The sequence below is a fragment of the Homarus americanus genome, unplaced genomic scaffold (genome assembly GCF_018991925.1).
Source record: "Homarus americanus isolate GMGI-L3 unplaced genomic scaffold, GMGI_Hamer_2.0 scaffold54443, whole genome shotgun sequence".
In the NCBI taxonomy this organism is placed as follows: domain Eukaryota; kingdom Metazoa; phylum Arthropoda; class Malacostraca; order Decapoda; family Nephropidae; genus Homarus; species Homarus americanus.
Genome location: NW_024750852.1, coordinates 2973342 through 2993186, shown reverse-complemented (window position 1 = coordinate 2993186; position 19845 = coordinate 2973342). Strand labels below are relative to the sequence as shown.

At 38.3% G+C, this 19845-nt stretch overlaps 2 protein-coding genes across 6 annotated transcripts in view; one reads left to right on the top strand and one right to left on the bottom strand.

Moving 5' to 3' along the window:
• Positions 1-2758: 2758 nt before the first annotated feature.
• Positions 2759-13314, bottom strand: LOC121854305 (zinc finger matrin-type protein 2-like). The gene is made up of 6 exons (XM_042348888.1): positions 13193-13314; positions 8653-8743; positions 7897-8026; positions 7270-7343; positions 5674-5819; positions 2759-3319 (listed from the first exon to the last, which is right to left on the bottom strand). Exons 1-6 carry the CDS (start codon positions 13217-13219, stop codon positions 3167-3169), a joined length of 621 nt encoding a protein of 206 aa, XP_042204822.1. The 5' UTR covers positions 13220-13314; the 3' UTR covers positions 2759-3166.
• A 212-nt stretch (positions 13315-13526) lies between these two features.
• LOC121854370 (FHIP family protein CPIJ015043-like) overlaps positions 13527-19845 on the top strand; it is a 55309-nt gene continuing 48990 nt past the window's right edge. For all 5 annotated transcript variants that reach the window (XM_042348999.1, XM_042348998.1, XM_042348996.1 and 2 more), the window contains exons 1-3: positions 13527-13591; positions 16185-16359; positions 19122-19463. In XM_042348999.1, the coding sequence (XP_042204933.1) occupies positions 16198-16359; positions 19122-19463 (504 nt within the window). In that variant the 5' untranslated portion in view covers positions 13527-13591; positions 16185-16197. The remainder of the gene's footprint in view (positions 13592-16184; positions 16360-19121; positions 19464-19845) is intronic.

Here is a 19845-nt window from a genome sequence, read left to right as displayed (position 1 = left end):
ATTATGTACTATATTTGGAAAGAAGCTGAAAGTACTGTATGTATGATACTGTTTTTTTTCCATGCTGCCTGTCCCTTTTGCCAGCAGGAGGCTTTTTAATGTTTTTGAAACATTCCTGGAGCATGTATTTCTCATTAGTTGATCTATTTCAGTAGGAAGACATCAACACACTTTGGTTACATTCGACATTACCACCATTTTCTGTTTATGTTTGTTCATCTTCACTGACTATGTCCACAGAGGCATCAGTAAAACTGTTACCGGTATCACTGTTTTCCTCTACGTGGACTAGTTTCTGGTGGATCTTGAGTTTCCATCTATGGTACTGACATTTGAATGTCTTCAGTTTGATTGTAATCTTCCCATAGCTGCTGCTTTGTGTTGGTGGTGTTCTTTTTCTGTAGTGCATTGCAGAGGCTGTTCAACATATCAGTAGCAAATTGAGCTTTGAGTTCATTAATTTAATTTTTCAAATCATTGATCTCTTCATTTTGTGTGTTCACGGCTACCTGTTGTGTCAGTATGTCTGTGTTGCCCCATGCTGATCTTTTGTTGACTGCTGGTGATGATCCTGGGACTTTGGTGGGGAGGATGGGCCAGTGGTTGGCCATAGGGAATACCCTAACAGCAGTAGGGTTTCTTGAGACCTGCCTGGTTGTCGGGTTTGGTCGCTGAGGGGGTGTCGGAGCTCTAGGACAGCCAGGGTACCATACAGGAACTCCAACTGTTTTGCAGTTAACACTCTTATGTTGAATAGTTTCCCCTTGAGCAACTTTATTTTTGCAAGCCTATATTGCATGTTGTCCTGAGCAGAGACCACACTACGGTTTGCTAGTGGGGCATCATCGGCCCCAGTGTTGACAATTGTAACACCTCCGGGTAGGGGCTGATAGAGAGTTACCTTCAGAGTCTGATAGGCACCACGGACTCTAATGAACTTGGGTGGGTCTTCCGAGCCAACCCAGTCTGCAATGACTGCGTTCTTGCCCTTCGAGTCACTTCATCCTTCTTATGTTGGGATGAGCTTCTAGTAGTGTAAGGGGTTGGTACTGGTCGAGCCCTATGATTAAGATGATTTTCTTGCTCAATGGTTGGGATGGTTGTTCCATAGTTATTCCCTCTATGCTATTGGTGAGCAGATCCTGTATGACTGCTAGGTCATTTCTAATGCAGAACATAATCTTGTGTACTGATTGAACAGAAACTCATCGTCCAGCCATCGATACTTGACTGTAGATGTTGTGCCTACAGGGAAGTTTAATCTTATTCTCATGGGGGGTTTAGGTTGTAGTTGTTGGTCTCTAAGTTTTTCTGTCTTTTAAGCCTTCCGCTTGTTCCTGGACTGAACTAGTTGAAAGTCATCCTCTCCATTGGTGTTAAGGTCAACACCATAGTCACCTGGCTCACTCAGTGCCCCAGGAGGGCTAGAGAGAGTAGCTAGGTCTCCAGTTAACTCAGACATGGTGGAGTTACAAGACTCAACCTATATGCCTGCGTCAGAGGGCTGAGATCTGCTTGGCACTCCTAGGAGGTCAGCGATGGTTGGGAGGCATAACCCTCTCACAGGACAAGGCAAACTGACGTCTACAGCATATCAACGGTGTGAGGGGAGGATGTACCTGGGCCACCCAGGAGGAGAGGGAGTGTGGGGGTAAACCAAGTAGGTTTCTACAAAGGGAGCAGGATTATTCTCAGTTTATAAACAATTTGATTACACTAGTTGTTTTTGCTAAATGGTATCTATGTTTTTCTGGTTAGATACAGTATCAAAGTCAATTTTAGTTTCAAAAGAACTAACCAGCCTGGCACTATATGAGGATGGGAGTTTGTTTATACAAACCCTCGCCATATGGCCAGGAGTGACCCCGAGAGTAGGCTTCATGGGCACCTACCAATACCACCGTGCTGAAGCCACGCGTTAGATCAGTTGTTATACTGGCAACGGATTTGCAGCTGTTGTCATATCGGTTAATGTAATCTTTCAAGTAACTGTGTTTGGAAGGACACCTAATATTCAGTAACACAGTGTGTTCTAAGGAGTGATCAGCGGTGTTTTTATCGGTCGACTCAGACATGGTGGAGTGATAAAACATGACTGTATTTACTTATAGTTGAGGAGCTTTTACTGCGGTACCACATGCGTGGAAGAGAGGCATAAGTGTAGGGGCACTGGAGTGCCAGAAGCGGTCATATTGATCACTGCACTACACTCACAAATGCCACTTTACACATGGTCATAGCTCACTGACACTGATGTGAAGTCACTAAGTATAACACTGTTTCACAAAGCACAAAATATAAGTTTGGTTATACAGTAGTGAGGCACACAGGCAGTCAGTGGTGGCTGGTAGGCGTAACCCTCTTGCGATGCTAGGCAAGTTAACTTATATAGTCCCATACGTAAGAGGGAGGTAGGCGGTGAGTTGCTGGCATCTCAGTGCCTAACCTCTGACCTCAACCTTAATGGCAGAGGCCCGGGTGTCACCTCACTGTGTCACGTCACTGTATAATATGGACACGAAGTAGTACCTTAAGCTGTGTATTCTTATATTACTCTATTAATTATGTATAGCAAAGTGTTACAGAACATGTATTAATCCTATGTAATATTTCCATTTATTATGCACCATGTTATCTCCGTTGTTTTCACTTACTTCAGTTATATTTAACATAAGGCATTAAAATAAAGGAGCTGCTAATTATTATCAACAGAAGTTTCATTAAAATATGAAATAGGATTTAGAGAGAAAACCAAAACTTGACAAAATAATTTATTATAGACTTATACTTGCTATACCAGATGCACTTACATTTTTTCTCTGCAATACACTTACATCCATATCAACATATAGTACAGTACAATGAAATATTACCTGTAAATGAGTTAAAGCAATTTATAAAAGTACAGTATACTATTGTATACAGTACTAACCTTGTACTTTTTTGCCTCATTAAAATGAAAATGTTAATGATAAATATATGAACGCACAGATTCTGATGTAATTTGCAGGGATCTGAAAGTTCATATATGTAAATAAAATAACTACAGTATTATTTACAGTAACAGCTAACATGCAAAGTACAGTATTAATTTAACTTGTGAATACAGTAGTACAACTTAACTCAACAATGATGATGAAAATGCATCCAATATACAGTATTCATATTATTTTTTGGAGGAAGAAAATCCAGAAAACCCCATTATTTTTGCCATTTCTGGGTCCATTCCACCCGAACCCATATCCTCATCAATACCAGAATCTGCTTTTCGCTTTCGCTCTTTTCGTTTCTCTCGTCTGTATTCTTTCAATTTCTCCTCCTGTTTGTAAGAAACATATATAAGAAAGAGTAATGTTCATTACACAAGACACAAACCTTAAAACATTACAGAAGACACAAACTTTAAAAACTTTCATTACATAAGACAAACCTTAAAATTTCATTCAACAAAACACAAACCTTGAAAACTTTTGTGACAAGACACAAACCTTAAAACTTTCATTACACAAAATACAAATCTATGATAACTATGGTGGCTACAGTATCTATATGGGGCATCGAAGTAAAATAAGATACGAGAAAAATCCATGCCAATTATTGAGGTCAGGAGGAAACCAATACTATACGTGTACAGTGAGTTCTGCTATAACGCGTGTTTTGATAACGCGATTTATGAATTAGGAACGATATTTGTATAACGCGAACGCTTGTTTGCTATAACGCGATTTTTGCTTACTATTTCTCCAATTTTGTGGTATTAACTGTGAATATGGTAAAGAAGAATATCTCCAAGAAGCGTTCTGGTGATAGAATTCCCGGTGATGATCGTAAAAGAAAGGATATAACACTTGAAGAGAAGCTCGATGTTATCAACCTCAAAATCACCCTTCTCCCCCATCAAGTTACATTCATATTTTTTCAAGGTAAAGTATTACATTTACTGTATGATTTCATTATTAGATATGAATGTAACATTTATTTAGACTGTGCTATCCTTTGTGTTAGGCGAACTACTAAATTTTTTCGATTTCGAGTAATCTGCACCTAACCCTATTTTCTCCATAAGCCCTGTTATTTCTATTACGCGATTTTCTATAACACGATATTTTACAAGAACACAATTATCGCGTTATAGCAGAACTACCTGTACTGTACAGTATGCACTAATTTAAAGACCTTTACAGTACAAAAGTAAATGTAACTTTTCACAATTATGATCACCAGTAAAGAGAAATACAAAAATATTCATTTCAGAGACACAAAGCTACTGTAATACTCATCCTGGCCAGATGAGATGATAGCGAGTGAATCTCAACCCTATGATTATCATTCATGTAGTAGCGAATGCAATGACAAGAACTGATTACAAAAAAATAAATAAATAAACAATTAAAAAGCATATTGAATATAAGTAGTAATATTTAACGGCAAGGAAGCAGTGTCTCCTAGGCAAGTATCTGTCTAGCTCAGTGTTTTTTTTTTTTTTTGGGCATCCCCCTATATCCTTGTGTAAGGTGAAGCACAGAAGCGTTTACAGCGCCCAACAGGGAAGCATGCTAAGTTCATGCTTGCCTTATGTCTCATGAGTTAAGGGCATAGAAGCTTGAAGAGTCAAGGGCATAGAAGCCTGAAGAGTCGATGGTTTATGTCTAAGCAAGTTATTGGAAGTTCCAACAACTTGTCCCTGAATACGAATTCGCAACTTTCGACTTACAGCAGGTACCTACTTTGCTGCTAAGTGAACAGGGACGAAGGGGACTAGGAAGAGTGTCCAAACAACTTCCGCCGCCTAGCTCATAGTGTATTGTAGGTGTGGCATCAGCCCATGGGATGTTTAAATAGAGGTGGGAAACATGAAAATATATATACAGTACAGTATATATCAGCAGCTTACTGTATACCATATGTAGATTATAGTTGCTGAACAGTAGCCAAATTAAATAAATCTATATTAATTCCTCTCTAAACGTTCACTGTATGCTATACAATAATTCTAATCATCCGACTGAGCCACTGTAAACATGTTGGTTACCCCCATTATAAAGTATTGCCAGTCAGGCTAAAATGATCAAGATAGTCTAATTTGTTCTTATTTATTCTCGAGTTTCATATGAAAAACATATTGCAACCGTATTACTCTATTTTCTTATTTTTAATCATATATGCTAATCAATTTTAAGCTGAAATGTTGTCAGATTAATAGGTAGGATAGAGAAGTGGATGGTAGAGTCAGCTGGCAGGTGTATGCAGCTATAAACATCTCAGAGGCAAAATGATCTGTGATGCTAAGCACTTTTTTTTTTCTTTTTTTTTTTGCAATATGTACAATTCAGCACTGTACTGCATTCAGTACCATCACTTATGCATTTGTTTTAAGACATTTAAGGGCAGCTCATATGATTAGAATCCACAACATTTTCAAAGTGACGTGCATAGATGATAATGGCCTGAGCTGCAACCAAAAAACAAATACGTGTACTGTCATATTGCCTGCGCTCACTGGCTAGCCAGACTGGGTCAACTTACCACAGACGTTACCATGAATGATACTATACTTCTTTATACCAAATTTTCGTTCTGTGAGACCTGCTTGCATTATTCTAAAATGATCTTTTTTCTTGAAGTTGAAAATGTAAGTTATTTATGTCTATTATGATACTGTAGAGTACTTACTTCTTCCTTTAATTCCTGCATTCGTTGTTCTATGTCATAATCTTTTCTTTTTTCTTCTATTTTTTTCTTGTTCACATCAAACCGCTTCTTGACCTGATCAAGTGAAGACCGTTCAACCCGCATGGACATCCCTAAATTTCGTTGATCTGTCATGGAAAGATATGTACAGGTAAGCCTACAGGTATTTGGTGTTCGTAAGTCAGAAATGTTAATTGCATAGGTTAGGTTACAACATAACCTCGCCCATGCAAAACAACATTAATACCCCATACATTACAAATAATGTAAATACAGGTACCTGTAAATAAAATGATGTTAAACAATAAAAGTAATGTAAAAAAATAGAATTTTAATTACAATACAGATTTCTGTAATGAATATACTGTGCAGTAAACCCTCGATAACTTGGAATTTCATATAAATCGGCACGGATATGGTCTCGGAATGTATTAGGGTACAATATAGTATAACCCGGGAAATGCCGAGATATATAAAATTATCTGGCCACCTACGTCACCTACCATGCCTCTGTCACCTACCATGCCTCTGTGTCACCTACTATGATGCATCATTCTTCGTCTGCAGTGCTGGTAAGTGTTACTTTTTTACATTTAGTGATTACATGTACACATATATAGGTCAATAATTTTTTATTGTTGTATTTTTGTAGGAGGGGGGAAGTGCCTCGACAAGTTGGAATTTGGGATACCTGGCAAGGCTAGAGCCCCATATGTGCTGGGTTATCGAGGATTTACTGTACTGTAGTGGGATCCCATTCATAAGTATGGGTGTTTGTAAGTTGGGCATTCATAACTTGGTACGGTACGGAGTCTTTAGTTATGAGGTGAAAGAAGATTATTAGGGGTTGAAGGAAAAGTGATGAAACTGAAATACAGTAGGAGCAGAAAGAATCTGGGCTCAACCAGATCGCTTCATCTTTCCTATTGGTGTTTTATCTTTGTTCTGCTCCCTTGGGTTGTCAGACCTTTGTATTAATATTGGTTTATTTATATAGTGCTGCTTATTATTATTATTTTTTATTTATTGTTTGAGTTAGTGAGCCCGCCCAGGTCCTTGTGTAACTGGGGACTGCCTGTACTGTACATATATATAATACAGTATATGACAGTAAACAAAGTGGACACCAAATCCTTCACTGTACCATTCAAAAACAAGTTTAAACTGACCAATGAGGAACATTAAGTTATGACTCAACTTCAACAAAGACATAGCACTGTACATAATGATAGTCCTATGCAGTATCTGTGACACATACTGAAACAGTACATTTCAGTACAATACAGTACTGTATTACATGTTACACTACACTGTATATAGAGTACTAATACCAATACCCCAGTAACCAAATAAACCAAAAGGAATTCAGAGGGTACAAGTTTTGGGATTCAGATATAACATATATTATCAGATGACCACAAATCTCATATTTCCTCAGAGATTAGATAACTCTGACCTCGCCATTGATGACCTAAAACTTCAATGATACTGAAAGATCCCTAAATGTGTGAATTTTTTTCCTATACTGTACTAGCTCACAAAAGTGATGAAAAGATTCAGAAAACAAGAATAACTTACGTTTTTTGCCATTGATGTGATCCAAGAAGTTTATTGAATCCTTAACAACACAATCGCACACATTGCAGTAGTACCTGAAGGAATTATTTTTTTTACACAACTTCACTCTTTTCCACCTAAGCTGCAGTTAACTCTCATTTATGTGATAACTAAATAGGCATAGGAATTATAAGCAACAATGTTAAGTTTTAAGTAAGTAAACATGTACACTGATGAAATACTACTGTGAAATTTGTGAGTGCAGAAATTGCAAATATCAAGGTTCTACTGTACATTCAGTAAAATAACTTGATTCTACTGTACAATCAGTAAAATAACTATCTTCATAATACTTGTACGAAACAAAATAACGCCATGAATGAAGGTTTTTGATAAAGGCCCATGAGGCATACCTCACATTGGTAGCTCTGTGTGTGGATTGTTCAGTTCGAAATTCATCGAACCCCTCCTGAAAGATATTTTTTTTTACCAAGTGTACATGTATTATGTACTTCTGCTTTCTTCTGTAATGCTCCAACTCTGTTAATTAAAATGAGTCCACTTCAATAAATTTACAGCAGACCTACAGACAGCCTTCGATCAAAAAAACTTTCTAATGCAAAACTATGGTTAAATTAAACACCTTACCCTCCTGACTGTGAAGCTGGTGTGGTTTTAGTAATAACTTGACTTTTTCCTAGCTTTGAGTCAATATCTACTTTGTAGTCTCGTTGTTTAAGCAGCTCGCGCTTCACAGGAGCTGCTTTTTGGTTTTGTGCTGTACAAAATAAATAAAGGGAGTATTAATGTTCACTATTAGTAAACATCCATGTTTTCCCTTGAAATACTAACAGTTAAAGTAATTCACAATCACTAACTGGTGTGACCAGGTTTACTGTATAGCCTCTTGTAAATTTTTGTTTGTACAGTAACAAAATGAAGTGTAGGTATATTGTGAAATTTTTATGTGGTGAGTAAAAAAATAATAATGTTACAGTAAGATACAGCAGAAAGAATGAAGCCACAAAGAAAGTAGCTGGTCCTGTGAATAGTACAGTGTATGTTAGAAGACATGGGGAGACTAAGAGAACAAGGGTGTAAAGTATAAGACAGAGGTATGCTAGCACAGAGAGTACTGAGGACATGAGTGAGTGGGTCATCTTGCTGGATAATGAGAGATTCCAATAAGAACGGACATATTAAGATTGGATAACACAGTAGAAATGATTTATGATTTCTATATGTCAAATAATCCAACTTTACACCAGAGCCTTACAAAAAGCAAAATCATAAAACTGTACTGTATTCTGTAGCTACATAAATGACAATAGAAAAACTATACTGTACAGTAATACAGTATGTATAAGTATTCATGAGACCTACATTTCAAGAAATTAGACCTACCCTGGACAGCATCCCTTTCAGCACGTAAGCGCTGCTGAGCGAGTGACTCATATTCATCTCGGTCCCATTTTCGCCTAAATTCTGGCCCTGACTGTGGAATAAAGTATGTTAATAAAATAGTGTCAAAAGTAAAATACAGTACAAGCAGTTTTTTGAGTAAAATTGCCTTTGATTAAAATCTCTCTTACACACACAGATACTCACAGTAGACTTCTGGAAGAGGCTATTGAGCCTGTGACTCCAGCTCTAAACTTTCCCTTATACTTGTGTGGTCAGTTTGTTTGTGGTCGGGACTATGATGTATATTGAATTTGTGCTTTATGGTTAAACTTTTGTGTCTGGTGGGCCCGCACTTTATCCAGTTTTCTTTCGAAACTTAAAACTGAGTTAGTATTCACTACCCATTCTGGCAGATTATTCCACATGTTAGTTACTCTGTTGCAGAAGGTATATTTCCTCAGATTTAAGCTTGAACTCCTTGTATATTGTCCTGTGTCCACTTATTGTTGATTCTTCTTGGATTTTAAATATATCTTTACAAACTTGCTGATCATATATTCCACTTGTAATTTTAAATATTGTCCTTCTATCATGTCCCCTCATGATCTTCTGTAAGCCAGCATTGGTACCTTCAGCTTTTTTTTAGCCTTTCCTGGAAGATTTAAGTCCTTCAGAGATGGTACCAATTTAGTTTCTCTCCTTGGGACATTTTCCAAGATCTCTATATCTTTGACCTTATATGGGCACCATATTTGATTCGCATACTCCAAAATGTGGTATTATTAATGCTGTATAAAGTGATCTGAACATCTAGTCACTATTGTTCTACATATCAATTCAACCAGTCTGTTGGCCTTATTAATCTTCTCAGCCAGATGTTCATCAAAATTGAGATCACTATCTATTATGATTCTAAGATCCTTCTCCGAATAACTTTCCGTCCTTTCCTCATACAATATCGTACATAAGTTTTCTTCAGTGCTGTTGTTCTTAATACGGTATTTATTGAGTTTAACAATTATTATTTACGTGTACAGTCATTGTTAATTTTCATGAGTAATTCTTGACGACTGACCTGCTGCCAATTTTTCATAGAAAATTAATTAAAAAATGCTGCAATTTCACTGTGTTTTATAGTGAACACCCGTAGTTTTGGCAAATAAGTTAAAAAGTATGTTATCTCTAAATTAAACTTAATGTAACCTTAGCTGATGAGAAAAACAAGCAGCAGAAGCATTGTTAGAAGACCTACTGGGTGTGACTAGGGAACGCTTACCGGCTAGGCCACAAGGACACTAAAAGCAGTTCTAGACTCTGTTATATTTCACACAAAACCTGTTTAACGAGCTGATGGCGCCGTGAACCTCAATGGGAAACTGCCCGTGCCTCTTATGTGGTGTCATCAGCTCGTTGAACAGGCTTTGTGTGAAATATAACAGAGTCTAGAACTGCTTTTAGTGTCCTTGTGGCCTAGCCGGTAAGCGTTCCCTAGTCACACCCAGTAGGTCGAGGGTTCGATTCCTTGCTGGTGAGGTCGTTGATTATATGTTCAAAGTCCGCGTGTTATATGGACTAAAAATGAAGTATATATATGTACCTCGCGTTTCATACCAGCTGGATTCGGTAAAATGCTACTGACACCACATAAGAGGCACGGGCAGTTTCCCATTGAGGTTCACGGCGCCATCAGCTCGATGAACAGGCTTTGTGTGAAATATAACAGAGTCTAGAACTGCTTTTAGTGTCCTTGTGGCCTAGCCGGTAAGCGTTCCCTAGTCACACCCAGTAGGTCGAGGGTTCGATTCCTTGCTGGTGAGGTCGTTGATTATATGTTCAAAGTCCGCGTGTTATATGGACTAAAAATGAAGTGTATATATATATATATATATATATATATATATATATATATATATATATATATATATATATATATATATATATATATATATATATATATATATATATATATATATATATATATATATATAAACTTACTATGATTTGGTGCAATTTTAATTTTTTTGTGGATATGAGAGCTGCTGCCCAGTTCGTAAACATACACTGGCGAATGGCATCGATTGGAGATGACTGGCTGTGTACCGCCGCATCACCGCAGAGAAAGACAAAGCAATGTGCTCCAGACAAAGTAGTGTGTGCCTAGTCGCTTAATTATCTACTAAAGGAAGCAATTTCCCCCCAAAATGATTATCATACCAGAACTCACGGCATTATTTCATTTGTTGCCATTAAACGAATTTTGGGAATTTTATAGTTGCAATCAGTAGTTTTGACAATTCTAAGACACTTTTTCAATGGTATATGTTGCAAATTACGTTTAAGCGAGATTTAAACATTTTATTATGTACAATTTGTTTGTATGTGGCGGTACACACCCAGAACATCAAACGACTGTGGAGCTCCCCAGTTAGGTTGGTTCGGGTTTTCCGATGGTTTTCGATGTGTTTTGAACACCTTTTACCAGATTTTTATAGCAAATCTCTAAATTCTGAGATGGGAGGGAGAGACTTATTTCAGAAACTATTGATTTGTGCCAGAAATGAAGGTCAAATTTGTTCATATCATCAAAACCCATAGGAAACAGTTTTAACTTTGATTTCGTACAGTGGCAACAAGTGAAATTTTATTGGACTCACTGATGAAAATACAGGTATAGTATACCTGTAATACAAACATCAAAGTAAATAATGCGTCAGCGGGTTAGTTGTTAATAGTAGCCCCCGGTTATTATTCGTTTTAGCACATCTTCAAATCGCATAGAAGCACTTATTTTTAGGCAATTTCTACCTCATATAAACATTCCTCAAACCTTGAAGCCTCTTGGAAACGTGTTTCTATCAGAAAAATCGCACAAGTGAGGAGCGTCTAAGAAATTAGTTCAATAAATCTCCACCCGACATTTCTTGTCCCACCGTGAGCTGTCTGGAGCTGTGAGGCATGTAACACTGCCAGGGGTTAGGTTAGGTTAGGTTGAGGTAGGTTAATTTAGTGAAAGTTAGGAGTCTAGATGTTTGGTGTCTGATGTATTTTATTCAGATCTCACCTTTGTTTATGATGGAAAAAAAGCAGTTTTTGATTGAGGATGACTTGCATCTTTTTTTTAAATGTTGCATTTCCCATGGAAACGAAGGTCAGGTCTGAACAAAACATCAGAAATCAAACATCTCGTGAAAAAATTTGGTAAAATTTTACTTTCACTCAACCATGGAATCTTAATAATTTTATCTTTGCAATCATTACCTGTAGTTTAAACAATTCTAAGACTCTTTTCTTTTATAAAATTTCTCTCGCAAATGTCTTATGTATACGGGGGGGTTCCAAAGAGGTAGATAATTTTTCCGTCATTTGCAAGGGAAATGTCATAGAACAAAAGTGTCTTAGAATTGTTTAAACTACAGTAATGAGTAAAAAGATAAAATTATTAAGATTCCATGGTTGTGTGCTAAAACGAATGGTATTCGTGAAGTTTCGGACCATAATTAGCTACAATTATTTTGATGCATTTTTTGTCTAACTCGTCAAATTGGACAACATTTATTCTATGGTATTTCCGTCACAAATAAATAATGACCGACAGAGTGTGTCGACCATGACGTCACGGCTTAAGTGCGCATGTCGGCTCTAATATATGGTTAACTAGCAGAATCGCCACGGTAGGACGCCACCCTCCAGGAGGCTCCACATTTTCTCACTGTTCAGTCCCCAAAACTTCCATCAATAGTTCATTAACGTTGTATGTAAGTTCCACCATGTTTTTCACTACAACGGTACAGCAAAGTATATTTTTTTAGCATTAAACTTATTATTTTATTGTCTAATCATCACTATATATAACACCACCCATCATCACTACATATAACATCATCCATCATCACCATCCATCATCACTACATATAACATCATCCATCATCACTACATATAACACCATTCATCATCACTACATATAATATCATCCATCATCATTACAGATTGGTAAAGTAGTTTCCGAGATTCTCGTGCGGACACACAAACAAACACACAGACATACTTCTTTGTTTTATATATATATAATACATGTTAGGTTAAGTTTGTTTGATTGTTTGTTTGGTTAGGTTAGGTTAGGTTAGGTTAGGTCAGGTCAGGTCAGGTCAGGTCAGTTCAGTTAGGTCTCAAAATCCTTCTGGTGATGAAGCCTTGGTTTTCCCGATGGTTTTTGATGAGTTTTATTCAATTTTGATAATGACTTTCACAGGAAATCACTCGTTTTGGCTGTCGGGGCTTAATTATAAAACGAGTAATTTCCGAAGAAAAATAATATGAAAATCGAATAAAACAAACCAAAAACCATAGGAAAAACCTCTAGACTTGATCACCAGAAGGATTATGGTCGTAAACTTAACCTTTACCAAACATAATTACCGGGACTAAAAAAATATAACGGACTATATGAAAAGGAGTCCGCTATATCGCAGGTCCGTTAGATATGAAGCCCCCCATCTAACGGACAGCCACCTCACAGTACTAAAGTTAAGTTAATAGTTACCGCTGCACCAGACCCTGATGCTGCCATGTTGAATAAACAAATAAACTATATTGTAGAGAACAACACAAACAAACACCTAATCTTATTGTGTACTGCAACACTGTAGTGCAAAATATACTTAAATGATATACAATACTGAGGAAGATTATGTATAATGCAAAATTATATCGATACAATTATAATCATAAAAGTTAGATATAAAATAATTTACGGTATTATATGAATTTTTAAATTATTAATTTTAACATTTAATATTTTAAGAGTATTATAATAAGAATCACTATTAATATATTTCACAATTAATAAAAAGAACCAAAAGGCTAGTTGTGTTTGTGTTGTGACCGAGATATCAGAGCTGACTGAGTGTCAGCTTGATAGCACTTGATAAGCTTTTCACAAGTAGGTTCATATGTTGTGTTTTCCGCCACAATATATATATCTTATGGTGGAAAAAGTTTGGTCGTTGTTTTGATGTAAAGATCTATAGTTTGAGTAAATTAACTGTAGGTCTACGAGAGTAAAATATTTCTCGTTAAAATTATCCTCACGTACCAAGTTGCGTAGGCTTCCGGGATATTAAATATGTACTGTTTCAAAGGTTTTAAAAGAAAATTCATCCAATTATTTCACGGACAAATATGTTAATATTTAATATTTATGTAAATTGTAAAAGTTTAAGTAAAGTTAGGAAAATCTTCGAGGAATTAGATGATGACGAAAATTACGATGTTATTTACTTAGACTTTAGCTAAGCATTTGACAGAGTACCGCATCAGAGGCTTCTGAGAAAAATTAAGGCTCATGGTATCGAGGGGAAAGTTTTAAATTGAATAAACTCATGGCTCACCGATAGAACGCGGAGGGTCAGCGTAGATGCTGTTAGATCTGAGTGGGGCCGTGTAACCAGTGGGGTTCCCCAGGGGTCAGTACTAGGCCCACTCTTGTTCATAATCTACATAAACGATCTAGATACTGGGATCAGCAGTGACATAAGCAAGTTTGCGGATGACACCAAAATAGGGCGGAGGATTAATTCGGGGCAGGATGCAAATGCATTACAGGAGAATCTAAATAAACTGCAGGGGTGGTCTGAAAAATGGCAAATGAGATTCAACACCAGCAAGTGCAGCGTACTTAATATTGGAAGAACAAATACTGACAATGTATACAGCCTTAACAACATCAACCTAGAGAAGTCGACTTGTGAAAGAGACCTAGGGGTACTTGTAAGCCCGGACCTACGGCCTAGAAAACAGTGCGTTAATGTTCGAAATAAGGCAAACAGAGTATTGGGTTTTATATCTAGAAGTGTAAGCAATAAGAGTGCAGAGGTTTTATTGCAACTATATCTTGCGCTAGTCAGGCCGCACCTCGATTATGCGGTTCAGTTCTGGGGCCCATATTATAGAATGGATATCAATTCACTAAAGTCGGTGCAGTGAAGAATGACGAAAATGATTCCGGGACTTAGAAACCTTCCATGTCAGGATAGGTTAAAGAAACTTAACTTGCATTCCCTAGAAAGACGAAGAGTGCGGGGAGATATGATAGAAGTATTTAAGTGGGTGAAAAGAATCAATAAAGGGGATATAGATAAAGTTCTTATAATATCCGAGCAGGATAGGACTCGGAGTAACGGATTTAAGTTGGATAAGTTTAGGTTTAGGAGGGAGATAGGAAGAAACTGGTTCACAAATAGGGTGGTGGACGAGTGGAACAAGCTTACCAACTTTGTAGTAAGTGCTGGAACTCTGGAAAGTTTCAAAAGGAGGCTAGATAGATTCATGGATGAAAGAGTGGTAGTAACTCTCGATAGGAGCTGTCATGTACAGGCCAACCGGCCTATTGCAGACTCCTTATTTTCTTATGTTATGTTCTTATATCAAGATAGGTTAAAGAAACTAAACTTGCATTCCCTAGAAAGATGAAGAGTGTGGGGAGATATGATTGAAGTATTTAAGTGGGTGAAAGGAATCTATAGAGGGGATATACTTGAAAAGAACTCCAAACAAAGCTTTGAAAACCTTATCTAACCTTTCCTCACTTGTAAAAATGGTAGTAATCTCTTTTGAGTTTATGGATCCCTCCTCATCTGAACACCGAAAACAACACCAACACATTAAAAATTGGAAACAACACCATCACTTAGTAAATACCAAAAACATGAATAAGGTAAACAAAAAATTATAGTTTTAGGATTTTTAAAGGTTAAGAAACATTAGGTCAGGTTTTCAAACGCATGTTTAGTGTTTTTGTATTTTTAGTATTTTACCCCACATTTTTCCTCTACTTCAAAGCCTTGCCCACTTTGAACAATAAATATTGTGGGTAATTTTATCAGTTAAAATACTCAAATTATATAAATTTCCGATGGAAACGCCATACGGGGGTCCCTGGGTTATGAACGGGTTCCGTGCCTGAGGACGTTCTTTAGTCGGATTTGTACGTAAGTTGGAACACATGCTATGTGCATACCCTACTTACAGAACTATGTTTATTATCCCACTATATCATAGCCTAAGCCCTTATATACATTTAAAATCACTTAATTAAAGACAAAAGAAGAAATAGAATGACAAAATACAGTATATGACAGTACTGTACAGTACTGTAAATTTCAAGTTTAACCCCGTTTGTATCGGCAGGCATTCGTAAGTTGGACGTTCGTAATTCGTGGACCCCCCGTAGAATAAATTGTTTTTATAAATTTTTCTCTTTCTCCATATATATATAAGACTCCACATATAAGTAGTTGTTGGCAACTTCTAAATATTTACTTTGGGGTTTTTAATGCAATGGATAAATCAGTTGGAAATCATAGGTCTTGTGACAAAGTAAGAGAAGAGTTTTACTCTTGACCACTCAACACTGTGTGGAAATAAAGTTTTACAGTGGTGTAAATATGTATCCATCTTACTTATATTAACATAATTGTTGTTGTGCAGATCCAGTACTGTAGTCTAAGCATTAGTAACACATTTTAATTTTTCAGTGATGAGTGCGGGATGAACAGTTGGCTGCGAGAATCACCACTGCGCGTGTCGCTCGGTCGACGTCGTGTGCCTTCGCCTCTGCACGATGTCGACCCTGCTGCTGCCTTCCAGTCATTTATTAAACATTGGCAGCAAACACGTGAAATTATTAATAGAACTCAATTGAGGGGTCAGGTAAGATTTTCAGCTTATCGTTGAGACAGAACACTTGTATCAATTTTATATATCTACATAAATGATAGCATTATCCATTCGTCTACCTTATTACAGTAAGTACCACCAAGCCTATTCTCGCTACCTGTAATGTAACAAGATCCTGTTACCATCAATTACAGAACTAGTCTTGTGTTGTTGGCAGAGCATGCAGTTCGGTACGGTGCAGTTGATTTATTGTAATTCGTACCAAAGGAAAAATACCGTACCATACTTCAGATATACCTTCGTACCGTACTAATACGATAAAATATCGTTCAGTACCGTAATTTCGTACATGCTCTCGTACCCTCAAACAAAATGTAGCCGAATTTAAAATGTAACAAAACAAGAATAATTGTAATATTAACTTTAGTATTTTGTTCTTAACATAATTATATTTAATATTCTAACATATTAATGCTTAATTACACATTTTACTTAATCGTCTGTCCCTTTCCTACAAAAACTACACAATATGTGTTGAAACGCAACATCATTATAGCATCAATAATGTCTGCTTTGAGTCCCAGCCGATGTTCTTGCAATATATATATCGCAAGCCGGAAAAGGGTGTGGGTTTTTTTTACACTTGCTTGATGGATTGCTTGCTGGCAGGGGCATTCCCCCCTGGAGCAATGTAATTTTGTGGTCTCACTGGCTCACTGAGTGTTGCCAGATCTGACCTGATCTAACCTCAAGGCTTAACCTAACCTGAAGGCTGGAGCACACCTGCATTGCTCCAAGCTATTGTCCAGCCAACATTTCAAGGGAGTGGCTTGGTTTGAAATGGTACAATAAAGCTACGAAAAATTAATCGCACTTTCGTAACATACCGAACTTTGTAAAAAATATCGAACCGCAATATTGAAACGAACTTTCATCACCCTCATAACCGTACCGTACTGCATGCTCTGGTTGCTGGTAATGCTTCCAGCCTATTACCGTAGCTAGTTATCATAGCACCTTACCTACACTTTATTCTACAACACTAAACATAGTACAGTACTGTAAACACATTATGTAGTTCATGTACTGGTAGGTGACATAGAGGCATGGTAGGTGAGACAGGCATGGTGGGTGACACAGAGGTATGGTAGGTGACATAGAGGCATGGTAGGTGACACAGGCATGGTAGGTGACACAGGCATGGTAGGTGACACAGGTATGGTAGGTGACATAAAGGCATGGTAGGTGACACAGGCATGGTAGGTGACACAGACATGGTGAGTGACACAGAGGTATGGTAGGTGAAACAGGCATGGTAGGTGACAGAGGTTTTGTAGGTGACACAGGGAGGCATGGTGGGTGACACAGGCATGGTAGGTGCTGGAGGTGGGTGCCAGGCATGGTAGGTGACACAGGTATGGTATGACATGGGGGTATGGTAGGTGCAGGCATGGTGGGTGACACAGGCATGTGGGTGACAGAGGTTTGGTAGGTGACACAGGCATGGTAGGTGACACAGAGGTGTATGGTAGGTGACAGAGGTTTGGTGGGTGACACAGGCATGGTGGGTGACACAGAGGTATGGTGGTGGGTAGCACAGAGGCTGTGGGTGACACAGGCATTTGACACAGAGGTATGTGGGTGACAGGCATGGTAGGCATGGTGCATGGTGTGACAGAGCATGGTAGGTGGCATGGTAGGTGACACAGGGCATGGTTGACATGAGAGTGACACAGGTGACACAGGTATGTAGGTGACACAGGAGGCATGGTAGGTGCACGGAGGTGGTAGGGTGACACGGAGGTATGGTAGGTGACACAGAGGTATGGTGGGTGACACGGAGGTGCTGGTAGGTGACACAGGTATGGTGGGTGACACAGAGGTATGGTGGGTGACACAGGTGGGTGACACAGGTATAGTAGACACAGAGGCATGGTAGGTGACACAGAGGTGGTAGGTGACACGGAATGGTAGGTGACACGGTAGGTATAGGTGACACGAGGGTATGGTAGGTGACACACAGGTGACAGGGTATGGTAGGTGAGGTGGACAGGAGTGGATGGTGGTGACACAGAGTATGGGTAGGTGACACAGGGTATGGTAGGTGACACAGGTATGGTAGTTGACACAGAGACATGGTAGGTGACACAGGTATGTTAGGTTAGACAGAAGTATGTTAGGTGACTTAGAGGCATGGTAGGTGACACAGAGGTATGGTAGGTGACACATGAGGTGCATGGTAGGTGACACAGAGGCATGGTAGGTGACACGGGCATGCTAGGTGACACAGAGGCATGGTAGGTGACACAGAGGCATGGTAGGTGACACAGAGGCATGGTGTGTGACACAGAAGCATGGTAGGTGACACGGAGGCATGGTAGGTGACATAGAATCATTCTAGGTGACACAAAGGCATGCTAGATGACAGGGTTATGGTAGGTGACATAGAGGTATGGTAGGTGACACAGGCATGCTAGGTTACACAGGCATGCTACGTGATGGGTATGGTAGGTGACATAGAGGTATGGCAGGTGACACAGGCATGGTAGGTGACACAGAGGCATGGTAGGTGGCACAAAGGTATGGTAGGTGATGCATGTGTCCAGATATGCCAAAATTTTACCAGATAATTTTAAATGTCATGGCATTTCCTTAGCTATGCTATAATACATTCCGAGACCATATCCGTGCCAAGTTATATGAATTTCCGAGTTATCAAATGCTGAGTCATCGAGGATTTACTGCATATATAATATTATGATAATTGAATCTTATTGTTATGATGACTCTTTCAGGTGTTTGCTGATGATGTGACGGCTGTAATCAATCACCTGGCTCAGATGGTCACATTGCTGTTAGTGGACTTGAAGCAGATCATGGCTCATGGTGCACGCACTCACAATGGCATAGCACAGAGAAGTAGAGGGGGCAATAGCAGTGAATTGAATACCACAGGAAATCCCTTAGAAGGCATTCAAGAATTCAGCAACAGTCATCACTCATCTTTACCTGCAGAAAATCCACCTCACACTCCCATCTTTGATCATTTCCTTGGGGAAGAAATTCTTGACACTATTCTGACATGGAGCCTCAGCACTGGAGAATTTGTAAATGCCATGAAGTTGGAACAACTAAAGGTTTATTTCTACTATCTTTATAGATTTTTATGTGTTCAGAAAAGCACATTATTTTGTACACATACTGAATTCCTTTGATTGGTCTGTCAGTGTGATGATAGAATTAACTAATGAACTGCTTTTATGATGAATATAAAATTTGTCTCATGAGGAAGGTGGGCAGCAGGGTAAACTGAACACGTTTCTACCCTCACTTTTTATAACACCCTTCACTACATGGAAATCACTTTTGATATTTTATTTAGCTAACGTCAGGCGATTTTATTCAGCATAGAGGGGACCCTGTACACAAGTGCTTAACTAAAAATTCACACCTGCTGGTTCTGTTACCTATCCATGATAATCTATAAGGTCATTTAGATACGTTCAGGGTAAAAGTCTT

What these genes read in the sequence shown, in the direction of transcription:
- LOC121854305 (XM_042348888.1), bottom strand. Translation starts at nt 13,219, where the DNA reads ATGGCAGCATCAGGGTCTGGTGCAGCG. An exon ending in CCAGCTTCACAGTCAGGAGG is followed by an intron (nt 7,344 to 7,896) that starts GTAAGGTGTTTA and finishes TAATTCCTTCAG; the next exon opens with GTACTACTGCAATGTGTGCG. An exon ending in TGCAGGAATTAAAGGAAGAA is followed by an intron (nt 3,320 to 5,673) that starts GTAAGTACTCTA and finishes TCTTACAAACAG; the next exon opens with GAGGAGAAATTGAAAGAATA.